Here is a 13,761-nt window from a genome sequence, read left to right as displayed (position 1 = left end):
GGATCTGTGGGGATGGGGATGGAGACAAATATTCCCTCGTGGGGATGAAGGCAAAATCTTCCCCGCATGCACTTTAGGGCGGGGAACAGGGAAGCTTCCCCCTCACATTTTCTGCCCCGTTGACATCCCTAATCTTATTCCATTCCATTATTTTATTTTAGGCTTAACTACACATTTGGTCCCTTACGTTTATTTTAGGTTTCAATTTGGTCTCTTACGTTTAAAAAGTATCAATTTGGTCCCTTACGTTTATTTTAGGTTTCAAGTTAGTCCTTTCCGTTAGTTTTGTCACTAACACCGTTTGAACAGTACACATGTCAGCGTGTCAAAGTGCCACATGTCAGTCCACGTATGCAAGTTGACTGCCACATGTGACAAAATTGACGGAAAGGACTAACGTGAAACCTAAAATAAACGTAAGGGACCAAATTGATACTTTTTAAACGTAAGGGACCAAATTGAAACCTAAAATAAACGTAAGGGACCAAATATATAGTTAAGCCTTTATTTTATTTTTAACATTATTCCATCAATCCATATGTAGCTTAAAGTTCGTCGTTCATTGGGTCTTCGAGAGATTAATTTTTGCAGTTACGCGAAAACGCTATCTGATTTACGCCAATATTGGTTCATTGATTCATTCATTGGAAAACTCACTTTCTGTTCTGGACTGGGCCAAGAGCTGGCCCAATCACTTTCTGCCCGACATTTGGGGCACAGCCCAATAAGGGGAGGCTTCCCCGACACGTCAGCCAATGACGTGTCCTGCTCGACATAACGGATGAGCAGCACGTTAAACACGTGCTCATCTATCCATGCATGTTAATTCATTCCTCCATAACTTAACAGCTAAGCAGCACGTTTAGCACGTGCTCATCCATCCAACCACATTTGAGTCACGGAGCTTATCCCTTACCCGTGAATAGCGGAACGGCTCCAACCAAGATAGAGGCAAATAACGTCCTCCCCTACGATACAGGGACTATCTTGACAGTTGAGTCTATTGGGCCGGTTATCCCGGCCCAATAGACCAACCTTTGGCCCAGCGCTAGGGGCAACTATATAAGCTCTCCTAAACATGAGAGTCAGGTATTCTGATCCATTCTACTCTTTACTCTCTCTCTCTTCTCTCTTGTATCTCTCTCATTCTTGTGCTGACTTAAGCATCGGAGTGCCTGCAGGTACAAACCCCCCCTTCGGTGTGGACGATTTGCTCAACGGACCAACCATCAACCTTTCTGATCATCAGGTTAGATCACTTTCAAACTTTGAGTTATTGAATTACCAGTGTTTCATTAACTGATTAAAAAAATCCAATGCATTACACATAAATTATAATAAAAAATTGTTATTATATTTTTTTTTTTGACAAATAACAATATATTGTAGTTATTATTGGAAACAGGTCATTTTCAAAAAAATATTAGAAATAGTGATTCACATAAGGTAAAATGGTATGAAGTATGAACATAGAGGTTAGAGTAACTCGCAAACAGTTCATATCTTCAAATATCTTGTTCATTCTTACAAACACTTGGTGTGGGTTTGGATTTGCCAGAATTACGGTGATCTATCCCGTGATTTTACAAAAGCTACACTCTGTAATTTTTGTAAAATGACATAGTGAATCATCCGACATGTTCACCATGATACTAAACATAATTAAGTATATTTTATTTTTTCTTCTTTCATTTTAAAATTTTGGTCCATAGAGGACAAATATTGTCGGTACATTGAGACTTATTGAGACTTTTTTGCAGGATGCAGTAAGTCTTAGTAATTTGTTCTATGACATTGGTCTCAATTTCTATGATGAGGGAGAGTTTTATTTCAAAGTCAAATCTTATTCTTACTCTCTCAAAATCCAGATTCTCAATGGAAAAAATAAAACCTATGAATTTTATTTGTTATTAAATTGGCAAGTGAGTATAACTCAACTGAGATGATGTTTGAATTTGACTCAATTTTTGTCGTGGATAGCATAAAAAAATAAGAAAAACAAACTAATTAAATAGAGGGACATTACTTTCGATTGTAAAATTCTTTTACGGAGAATGTTAACTTGTGCCCTTAAGGGCACATGTTAAGGAAGCAAATATAAAAATTATTTCTAGAAACTTGTACATTTTTACTTTTATGCATTAAATTTCTTACATTATTAAATGCAATATTTATATATTAGGATACATTATCATGTGCCCTTAGGGCACATGTTAACATAACCCTTCTTTTATTTATATTTTTCTGAGTTTTCCTGGGAAAGGAAGCTCGTGATGTAGTTGCTAAAATAATAATTTGGGTGGATGTGCGTCTCATGTTTACCAAAAGATAAACGTGTGTTTGGAGGTCGATTTGCATCCTCTTTAATTTTTTCTCATATTTTCTCTTTTTTTTTTTATATTAATTCAAGAGTTGATTTTCTCTCATTTTTATTCTTTGTAATTTTACCAACTCTTATATTAAGAAAAATGAGAGAAAACATGAGAGAAAATTGAAGAGAATCCAAATCCAATATAATTGCAAACATCTAAACTATAGCGAGGAGAGAGAAAAATTAAAGTATCACACTTCGAATCATTGGGCTTAACAGAGAACTTATGAAAAAATATCTCATTTCGAATCCAACTATATTCTACACAATATTAGCATATTTTTAAAAATTTATTTTATAAGTCAATCTTAAACTTATCATCTTCTTGTTTTTATACGATTATCTTTTTCTTCTTCACACTTATTTTTCGAAAAGTATCTCGCTTATCTTTTCAAAAAATTATCTTTTTAACTCATTCTTAAATGACTTAACTATACATTTGGTCCCTTACGTTTATTTTAGGTTTCAATTTGGTCTCTTACGTTTAAAAAGTATCAATTTGGTCCCTTACGTTTATTTTAGGTTTCAAGTTGGTCCTTTCCGTCAATTTTGTCACATGTGGCAGTCAATTTGCATACGTGGACTGACACGTGGCACTTGGACACGTTGACACGTGTACTATTCAAACGGTGTTAGTGATAAAACTAACGGAAAGGACTAACTTGAAACTTAAAATAAACGTAAGGGACCAAATATGTAGTTAAACCTTCTTAAATTTATAATTGTTTATGTAATGACACATCAAAATACTTAAATTTATGTAAGTACTTTTTAGTGTGCATATCCAAGAGCTTTATTGAGTATAAGAGTTTATGATATAAACTCTACCGTTTCAAAAAAATGTTATAAACTCTAATCCTATATTACTAATTTATTATAAAAATTTGTAAGTTGTTTGTCCAAACATGACCTAAGTATTATTAATATTATAAATCATTTTTAGCATTGATTTAGCCATCAATTAAACTGCGGTGATCAACAATATTGTTGGGAGAATATAAAATTTGAAGCTTTTTCTTCAATGTTCATTTTGGTCAAATATTTTTTTGTTAACAAATAAAGGGTAGAAAGACTATTTACGTTTTCCCTTTTTCCCCATTTTTTTCATCATTAGTTTCACAAAATCTATAAGGTGTGTGGTACTCAACAAGACCACTACTACTACTCAAAATGGAGAAGAAAAATGGAACAAAAGAATAAAACCTCAAGGCCATTTTTAAACAAAAGGAAAATAAAAGGTTGATTCCTTTTTTTCTTTCTTGCTAAACATAAACATGAGAAATACATTTGAAATTCGTGTATTAGCCAATAAGGTAATTGAATAAGTGAAAGATAATCGGTGTAAGGAAGGAATAAAGTACACTTCCACTACTATCAAACATATTCTTGTTTTGATGCTTTATTTTGGAATTTTGATGAACTTTAAAGGAGTGTGATTAATGGTTACAATCTTATCATTCTGAATTTCTGACCAGCCATATACTATATGGATACAGGATGTCCATAATCTTTTCTTAATAAAATATTTGCAATTAGGCATGAAATATATTATGGGTTCGATCCTATAAAACCAGATACATGTTTATCACAAATCAACCCACAATAAGTTGAATTTCCATTGTTAGTAACACATGTGATCCATCGACTTTAATTTAATTTTGAAGCATTAAGAAGGATGATGGACCCAATCGTGCTTCCGATGTTAAGTGTTGATTTCTCTAGATTCCTTGGGTTGTTGCAACCCGGTCACAATGTCATGAACGTTATTGTGACTGTGTCATAAATATAATATTTTAGTTTTAATTTCTCTAGTTTTAACAATGAAATTGGAGACACAATTTTAATTTTTTTGGCTTAATTAGTAAAATGGTCCCTTAAAATATTTTTGGTTTCACATTGGTCTCTTAAAGAAAAAAAAGTCTGAATAGGTCCCTTAAAGAAAAAAGGTCTGAATAGGTCCCTTAAAGACATATCCGTTAATCAGGGACCTATTCAGACTTTTTTTCTTTAAGGACTTATTCAGACCTTTTTTTCTTTAAGGGACCAATTTAAAATCAAAAATATCTTTAAGGGACTATTTTACTAATTAAGTCTAATTTTTTTTTTTATCTTTATTTTTTTTGTCATTAATTTGTTGGTATTGTTTGTACCTGTCGAGATAACATTGAATTGATTGGGTAAGATTTAAGTGGTCACAACAACTTAAGTTGATGTTTGGACACATTCACATGACATTTTTTTTTTAAAAGGCAAAAAGTAATATGTATTTTTTAAATAATAATTAAGTAATAGTATTCTGGTGAGAAAATGAGTATGTCCATGTTATTCTAAAGAGTCCAAATCGTTAAAGTTCAGAGATAAACACAAAAGATGGTTAGAGTTTCAATAATATGAGAATGACATTGCTTAACAAAATAAAGATTATAAGACAATTTATAATAATTCATAATAGACTACTATACTACTAACACATAAAGCTCAATACTCAAAGTCCTAATAATATTATGGAAAATGTTAAACAGTGCCCCCGTGGCACTAGTTAAGGATACAAATATAGAAATTTTATCTCGTAAATTGTGCATTCAATGTTTTAATGATGTGAAAAGTTATTCTCTCTCATCATTAACTTTATCATTTGTTTCCTTTTTTAGTATGCTTAACTAGTGCCCCAGGGGCACTGTTTAGCATGACCCTAATATTATTATCTAACACTTCCCCTCAAACTCAACGATGCATTAACAGATAATCATCGAGAGTTTCTCTGACAAGAAACAAAAATCATACTAACTCTAACTAATTTTTTTTTTCTTCTAATACTACCCCTCAAGCTAAAAGCTTACTAAGCTTTGAGCTTGTCACAATATCAACCCTGAAAATAAACTAAGTTAACTAATAGCTTTAGATTTCGGATTTCGGCTTCAGATTTCAGACTTCAGCTTCGGATTTCATGCTTCAGAGTTTCAGACAGTATTCCCTCACCGGATTCAGATTGTGAGTATTCCCTCACCGGATTCAGATTGGGAGTATTCCCTCACCGGATTCAGATTGTGAGTATTCCCTCACCGGATTCAGATTGTGAGTATTACCTCACCGGATTCAGAATGTAAGTTTTCGCTCACCAGACAGACAGATTGCGAGCTTTCGCTCACCAGAAAGATTGTGAGCTTTCGCTCATCAGACATACAGATTACAAGTACTATCTTAACTCACCCGACAGAACCAAACAAAAAACAGTCATGATAAAACAAACCAAACCGCAAGAAGCATAACCAAACAAAACACAACCAAAACCAAATCAAATGGAACTGAAACAAATTAAATCAATCATATCCAATCCAACTCAATAGAGAGGATTTAAATCAAATACAACAAAACCAAACCAATTTAGCCGGAACCAAATCAAATCAAACGGAACTGAACTAAACCGATCAAACCAGGACCAAACAAAATGGAATCAAAGAAACACAAGAGCAGCAACCGTACCTTCCAAATCCAAAGCAATCAACCTTAGAATAAAAATACCAATTTCACCAAATTGCCGACATGGCCGATCATGAAACCACAACATACTAATACTGATGCTTCCAAAATCCCACAACTCTTTTCCTAGCCGATTCATTCAAAACATGTAAAACATCCAACAAAAATTTCAAAATATCAACACTAGAACCAAACTTCAAACGCTAAATTAAACACGTTTCCAAACTTTTGGAAACTCGGCAGCGGAAGCAACAAACAGATTCAAGGAGGATCGAACCACGCTCTAGATAGGGGTGCTCGCGGTTCGGTTTGGATCGGTTTTGAGGCAAAAACTCATCCGATCCAAAAATAAATTCATTTGCGGTTTGGTTCGGTTTTGGATGACAAATAAAAAAAATCCGATCCAATCCGATCCAATATTATGTGGTTTAATTTGGATCGGTTTTTGGATATCCAAATTATAAATTGTAATTTTTTTTAATAAATATAAATATTATAAAAAAAGCTACAAAATAATAGTTTGACATTTTTGACAAAATAAATATTAAGTTTGATGTAAAATATAACATATAATATATTGAAAATTAATATTTTAGAATGACAATTACCAATTATATTCGAAACATATAAAAAGTAAAAAAAAATAGATTAAATTAAACTAACATATAGTATTATCAAAATTTAAAATAGATTAAATTAAACTAACATATAGTATTAACAAAATTTAAAATGAAAAAAAAGGTTAATGCAATATATATATTTATACTAATAAAAAGATAAATAAATATTAAAATATATGTATGTGGTTTGGTTTGGTTTGGATCGGTTTTAAGAAATCAATCCGAAATCCGATCCGATCCAGCAGTTTTCACAAAAGAACATCCAAACACATCCAAAAAACTTTGGTTTTTTGCGGTTTTCGGTTTTTTTGGATCGGTTTTCGGTTTTTTATTTGGATTGGTTTGGATTTGAGCACCCCTACTAGATACCATGTTAAAGTTCAAAGAGAAACACAAAAGACGGTTAGGGTTTCAATAATATGAGAATGACATTGCTTAACAAAATAAAGATTACAATACAATTTATAATAATTTCTAATAAACTACTATACTACTAACACATAAAGCCCAATACTCAAAGTCCTAATAATATTATTATCTAACACACACCATAAGTCTAGAGAAGAATGACCAATCTTACGATAGATTACCAATGTCCCTGCACGTCAAATTCCATTCAATTCAAAGAAAAATGTCAAGGCTGAGAACTCTCTCCAATGATCTTTTTTTACCCTCGTGGAGATTTATGTTCTTATCAGTTCAATATTTGATATGTGACTCATTGAGTCACACGATATTAAATTACTTTTTTTAGGGGGGAAATCCACTACAATAGTTTGCTATTGGGCTTTTCAAGTGTCACCTTTACGTTGCACTATTGCATCGGCTGACGCATCCCACTTAAAAAAAATAAAAAATTATGGGGCTTCCATACATCTACTACCAACTCAATATCAAAAGGCATCCAATCCATATCTTCTAATTTGCGAGAACTCTTCTATAAGTAATTTTCTGCAAAGTGACTCTGATTCTAGCTGACCTCTTCCATTTCCAAACTTTGTCAAAAAGAATATCCAGAATGTCCTAAGTATTATTTATATTATACTAGTACTCATCATTATATATGCAATTTTTATTCCAATGTGACACATTTGATATGCTAAGAGAAGGAGGCTGAGCAAAATCACTAGTTTATTTAGTATGCATAGGAATGTGTACAAGGTCCAAACATATAGGGTAGTTATTTTTTTTTGTTTACAACGAAATTTAACATCAAACCCAAAACTTTAACATACTATTTAAATTTTTCATCACTAGATCAAATCCAATGACTTTTCAGGGTAATTAATTTCATTAGAAGAGACAAGTCCAACTTAATTTCTAAGAGCATCCACAATGGAGCTATTCATTTTCGAGTACTTAAGTGGTCCCACATGTATACATCATTCATTTATAATTTTTTTAATAATAGTACATAATAAGTACTCATTCCCTCCAACCCAAAACCTCTTCAAAAGTTCTAAATTTGTCCCACTAGTAGCACATCTATCCAATAAATTAACATCATTTTAAATGGGTCCCACAAAAATTATTTATGTACTATGTCTTATTGTAGAACTAGTACCTATTAGGTACAATTTTGTTTTTGCTCCAATTGGAGTACCTATTAGGTACTAGTACTTAGAAATATAAGTACCACCATTGGAGATGATCTAAGATGAACATATCCATGTCTTTCCAAAATTTGAAGCTGTTTCCGTTCTTAGTTATAATAATTATAAGGCTTAATTAGTAAAATGGTCCCTTAAAGACATTTTTGATTTCACATTGGTCCCTTAAAGAAAAAAAGGTCTGAATAGGTCCCTTAAAGAAAAAAAAGGTCTGAATAGGTCCCTTAAAGACATATCCGTTAATCAGTTTGATCCTATTCAGACATCATTTTAGGGACCAAACTGATTAACGGAGATGTCTTTAAGGGACCTATTCGGACCTTTTTTTCTTTAAGGGACCTATTTGAACATTTTTTTCTTTAAGGGACCAATCTGAAACCAAAAATGTCTTTAAGAGACCATTTTACTAATTAAGCCTAATTATAACTATAAATAAAATTAATAAGGGTCTATTTGGTTCAAAATAGTTGCAGGGGAGGAGAGAGATTTTTATAGAGGGAAAGGGAGGGTAAACTTTTAATTACATATGTGTTTGGTTCAAAAGAGGGATTTTAATCATAAACATGTTTGGTTCACGCGAGGAAGAGAGGTATTTTAAAACTAATTTACCTTTTAATCCTTATAAACATCAAATATTTTCATGATTTTATAACATTTGGTGCACACCAAACTATATATTCATAACAATTTCTCAAATTTTATGATACATCTAACAAAAAAAACTATATAAAATTTTAAATTGTACAAATACATGAAAATTATTTATGTGGACCAAACAGACCATAACAAAATATTGAGTAAAAAAAAAAGATTTATCTAATAATTAGTGAAATTTTAGATAAATAATTCATGTTAGGATAATTGTTTGATTATTGCCCAAAAAAAATTGTTTGATTATTGGAGGATTAAATTAAATCCTTAAATTAAAACATTTGAGATTTGTGGTTTTGTGAAGAATTCGAAAGCCCAAATATTTGAATTTTCGACTCAACACACATTTTCAAAAACCCGCCCAAATAAAAAAAATTCCAAACAAACAGTCAAAAAAAGATAATTCCAAACCCGCCAAAAGATAAATTTCCCTTCCCAATTTTCACTTCCCCCCAAGAAAACATCGATCTGCGTCAATCCATCAAATTCAATCTCAACCTTTCATAACAACCAGATCAACGACTATCATCACACACTCCAAACTCCTCAACACGCCACGTCATCAATCCGCGTGCTTTAACAACTCCAAACAAACAACACCCGTCGATAACTCAACAAAAATAAACGGCCAGATCATAACCCACTCACTCCCTCTCAATTTTAAAACCGCACTATATATACACTCATCTTCATCACTTCAATCTCATCACTCTCAAACCATTGAAGAATCTCATTCACCCAAATTTATAATCTCTTATAAACCGTTTTTCTGTTTTCTCTGAAATTCTCAATGGCACGTACCAAGCAAACCGCTCGCAAGTCCACCGGAGGCAAAGCTCCAAGGAAGCAGTTAGCAACAAAAGCTGCTCGCAAATCTGCTCCGGCCACCGGAGGAGTGAAGAAACCTCATCGTTTCAGGCCTGGAACCGTCGCTCTTCGTGAGATCCGTAAGTACCAGAAGAGCACTGAGCTTTTGATCCGCAAACTTCCTTTCCAGCGTCTTGTTCGTGAAATCGCTCAAGATTTCAAGACTGATCTCCGTTTTCAGAGCTCTGCTGTGTCGGCACTTCAAGAAGCCGCGGAGGCTTATCTTGTTGGACTCTTTGAGGATACTAACCTCTGCGCCATTCATGCTAAGCGTGTCACTATCATGCCTAAGGATATCCAGCTTGCTAGGCGTATTAGAGGCGAGCGTGCTTGATGATCTTGTTGTTTTTCTTTCTGTTAGGGTTTGTGTAGATAGTTTTAATGTGTAGTTAATCACAAACCGTTGTTATCAATTTCCCTATGGATCTTGTTATATTGTAATTGTGCTGAATTCTTAATCAATGGAATGAATCGTATTTTGTTCAATTCGTGCTTGTTTAGATCTGTTCTTTATCCCTAATTTTGCTTCAATTTTGCTGTGATGTTCTAGTTTGATTAAACTAATTATTTTCAAAAACAAACTATTAATCACTGGAATTAATCGTCTTTTGTTCATTTATTCCTCTTTCGTTTAACCTATTTTTCTTAATTTGTTCTGTGTTGTTCTTTATGTAATTCATGAATACACAGTGCCTATGGTGGAAAAGCTTGTTAATTATTGATTAATACAATTTTTTTCAAAGCCGAATTTCATGTTGCTGATTATATATCTTGAAATCAAAAGATAATTGTCTCTTGAATCTTAATTGTGCTGAATGCTTTATCAATGGAATGAATTGTCTTTTGTTCAATAATTTCTTGTCAAGATCTGTTCCTAAACCCTAATTTCATGATTTCTTGATAACTATTTTGATTAGCATAATTATTTTCAATTCAAATTATTAGGCTTTTGTTATTGCTAGATTATTCTTCTTTCTTTGTATAACCTAATTTTATATCAATTTGGTCTGTTGTTCCTTTTGTAATTCATGAACACAAATTGCCTAAGCTTGAAATGCTTGATAATTATTGTTTAGTACAATTAATTTCAAAGATAAATTTAATGTTGATGATATCTATTCAAATCTAAAGATAATAGTCTCTTGAAACTTAATAATCCTTGCTCTGATCAGGAAGCTTCTGTCTCTAGATGGTTACACTTGGGAATTTGCAAGAAGCTCGACCTGTTTTAATAACAACAATCACATTAAGTTATTTATTGAAAGCAAACATCAAATTATAACTGCGAAATTGTATATTTATATATAAGGTTATCAAGAGAGAAAATTAGGAACTTACTAGGGTCTTTGGTTGTTTCTATGGCAAGGCCATTGAAATAGCAAGTAGCTCCATTACTTTTGAACTTAGCCCAATAGGTGCTAAAAACGTAACTTGCATGATTAGTGACTGAAACTGGTTCATAGCATTCATTTCCTGGTGAAAGTGCTTCACAGGTCATGTTTGCTACACTGCAGGCATAGGACAAAGCTGCTGTTAATTCCATTTCATTTGCTCCGGGTGCTGCGACACACCAGACTTTACCTTTGTATGGTACATTGTTCTTTGGAGATGGTAATGCTGGATATTCTGTGATGGATTTTTTTCCTGTTAAGTCTAAATCATACATTGGGGTTCCATCTGTGTGTAACAAACCCCAGTGTCGTTCTGTTCCAGGACCTGACTTCTGGTTTTCGTCAAAAAGTGCGAAGATGAAGGTTGGTATTGTGACTCCGGGTCTTGCTGGAGTTCCAATGGGTGGTTTTGTTGACATTCTTTGGATGAGATTGCGATTGTATGTGGCTGCGTTGAAAATGTTTGCGCCTGTTTCTTCTATGTCGCCGGAGTTTGGCCATCCTGTTTCTGATATTACAAGCTTGATGTTGGAGTATCCTAGTTTAGACATGGCAAATATAACTGAGTCAAGCATTTGGTCTAACAAGTTTCTGTAGATTAAGCCACTGCCAGGGTCTTGCGTGGTGAAATTTCCCCTGAAGAGAGCAAAGTCTAGGTTAATATTTTTGGGGTCTTGTGACCATGGGAAATATGGGTATGCATCAATGAAGAAAAAGGAATTGGTTGAGTCTAAGAATTTGAGCATCGGTGCGATCACACTGTCTCTTATGTCGGATCTGAATGTCCCGCTTGATGGTGGGAAGGTTGATTCTAAGACATCCATGGCTAATGGGGTGCCAATTTTGATGCCTCTAATGTTCTGAGAATTAAGTGCTCTTTTGATGCTTCTCATTGCTGGTACAAGATCATGCCACATTTTGTGGCCTTGTTCTGAATTGTAGCTTAGCACTTCATTTCCTACAAGTAAGTAGCGAATCAGGGTTTTTGGGTAGTATGGGAGTATATTGTTTCTCACCCATTCATCTGCTATGCTTTGGTTTGCAGCAATGCCTGAGATTTCATTGTTTGGGATCATAACGGAAACTTTGAGATTTGTGGTTGATAAAAGCCTTAGAATATCTGGGTTAGCATCATAGATCTTCACGCCTCTAGCTTTCATTGCTGTTAGTAATTCAATGGACCGATACGGAGACGGTAGATTGTTACCAAGCACGCCATAGTTCACACCAATGTTACTAGAGGCTTCTACACCTGCAGAGTTAGGAAAAGTTTTATAAAGTTTAATGAAATAAGATACTGTAACAGAAAAAGAATGTATGTTTTCCAAACTTACTTGATAATGAAAGTAAACAGACGAAAAATATAGCTAGAAAATCCATTTCTCAAACTACTATTATCTCTCAACAGTTGCAGTAATGGTTAAGCAATTGAGTGTGATGAAGAGAATATTAGCAGCACCAATTTATACAAATGCAATAGAGATTGGTAGTAGAAAGAAATCACATTATCTTTGGGAAAGGATCTTTATGAGGGTATAAAAGAGAGCATTATTTTTTTACTGTTCAAAGAGAGCAACTGAATTAAGAAAGAAATGAATGGATTACACACATTTACTTATTATTAAACTAGTAGTGAAACAAGGGTGTGTTCTCTTTGTTTCATTGTTAATCCTGTTTCTGAACCTACTTTATTACAAGAAATGAAGTTAACTCGTCACAAACTTTAGAAGGGGAAACAACTTAAACAAGCTACTACTACTAGTAATATATGAAAATCTTGATAATGAAATAGTGCCACGTAGATTTAGACAAGGTCATGTATTAGTTCCACTTCCACCCACCTAATGAAACTAAACTCTCAATGAGCTCTCTCTTTTGGCTAGATTTCTTTGATGTCTTACATCAGCCACTTGAAACGAAAGTGCTTGACTAAAAGCATTTCAATTTGTCTATAGTTTTGTGTAGGTCATAATAATAGACTAAAAATGAAACTAAAAACACATAATCTAAAAAAATAATTTAAGGTAAAAAATGTAATTTAACAGTGAGATGACTATCTCAATTGAATGAACTAGTTAAACTAAATGTTAAAATGAGTTGAAGGTCTATGATTCAAATTTTAGCAAGGTACTAGTCCCACACCCGTGCGATGCACAGGTGTTATGTGGTATTTTATATTATAATGTTGAAAAATTATTTGTATAAATTGTAACAATAAGTATTATAAAATGAAAATAATAATAATAATAATAATAATATAAAAGTGATGTACTTATCACTTCCTCCAACCAATATATATACCTATATGTATAGAGAATGAGTACGGACCATCAAAATTGATTGAAATATATTTATTTTTTTGGTGGGGTGTGCCAGCCAATGCAATAGTGCAACGCATAGGCGACACACTAAAATTGAATGAAATATGATAATGATAATGGTTATTATATATTTCAATCTCATAACCTAACTTTTTGCATAACTTTCACTCTTCTCTAAAATTATAATGTAATTAAGTCAATAATGTATATCTTCGTATTTTTTTTGTGTGACTAAATTATAAACTTTTTGTTGTTTCTATGAAAACGGTTGACATTTAAATGAGATAAATGTTGAAAGAGAATCCAACCATGTTCATCTTCATTGTCACTAAGAAATGTTATAATAATGTAGAAAAATGTAACATCACAACATCAATTTTTGGAGAGGTATAATTCAATAATAATGTAGAAAATTGTAACATCTTGTGACATCAATTTTTGGATAATTGG

At 33.0% G+C, this 13,761-nt stretch overlaps 2 protein-coding genes and 1 pseudogene across 2 annotated transcripts; 2 read left to right on the top strand and 1 right to left on the bottom strand.

Moving 5' to 3' along the window:
* Positions 1-7,130: 7,130 nt before the first annotated feature.
* Positions 7,131-7,311, top strand: LOC123919137 (annotated as a pseudogene).
* Positions 7,312-9,424: 2,113 nt separating this feature from the next.
* LOC123918478 (histone H3.2) lies at positions 9,425-10,085 on the top strand. Its single transcript, XM_045970539.1, has one exon. It carries the CDS (start codon positions 9,523-9,525, stop codon positions 9,931-9,933), a length of 411 nt encoding a protein of 136 aa, XP_045826495.1. The 5' UTR covers positions 9,425-9,522; the 3' UTR covers positions 9,934-10,085.
* A 526-nt stretch (positions 10,086-10,611) lies between these two features.
* On the bottom strand, positions 10,612-12,415 carry LOC123918477 (probable glucan endo-1,3-beta-glucosidase A6). Its single transcript, XM_045970538.1, has 3 exons — positions 12,325-12,415; positions 10,938-12,242; positions 10,612-10,822 (listed from the first exon to the last, which is right to left on the bottom strand). The coding sequence occupies exons 1-3, from the start codon at positions 12,368-12,370 to the stop codon at positions 10,785-10,787; spliced, it is 1,389 nt and encodes a 462-aa protein (XP_045826494.1). The 5' UTR covers positions 12,371-12,415; the 3' UTR covers positions 10,612-10,784.
* Positions 12,416-13,761: the final 1,346 nt, after the last annotated feature.

This window comes from Trifolium pratense, linkage group LG3 (genome assembly GCF_020283565.1).
Source record: "Trifolium pratense cultivar HEN17-A07 linkage group LG3, ARS_RC_1.1, whole genome shotgun sequence".
Classification (NCBI taxonomy): Eukaryota; Viridiplantae; Streptophyta; class Magnoliopsida; order Fabales; family Fabaceae; genus Trifolium; species Trifolium pratense.
Note: the sequence above shows the minus strand (reverse complement) of the source record. Positions and strands in the feature narration are given on the sequence as shown.

Coding starts and splice junctions, on each gene's coding strand:
- LOC123918477 (XM_045970538.1), bottom strand. CDS start 12,370: ATGGATTTTCTAGCTATATTTTTCGTCTGTTTACTTTCATTATCAA. Junction 12,243..12,324: donor CTGTTTACTTTCATTATCAA/GTAAGTTTGGAA, acceptor CTAACTCTGCAG/GTGTAGAAGCCTCTAGTAAC. Junction 10,823..10,937: donor AGAAACAACCAAAGACCCTA/GTAAGTTCCTAA, acceptor TTATTAAAACAG/GTCGAGCTTCTTGCAAATTC.
- LOC123918478 (XM_045970539.1), top strand. CDS start 9,523: ATGGCACGTACCAAGCAAACCGCTCGCAAGTCCACCGGAGGCAAAGCT.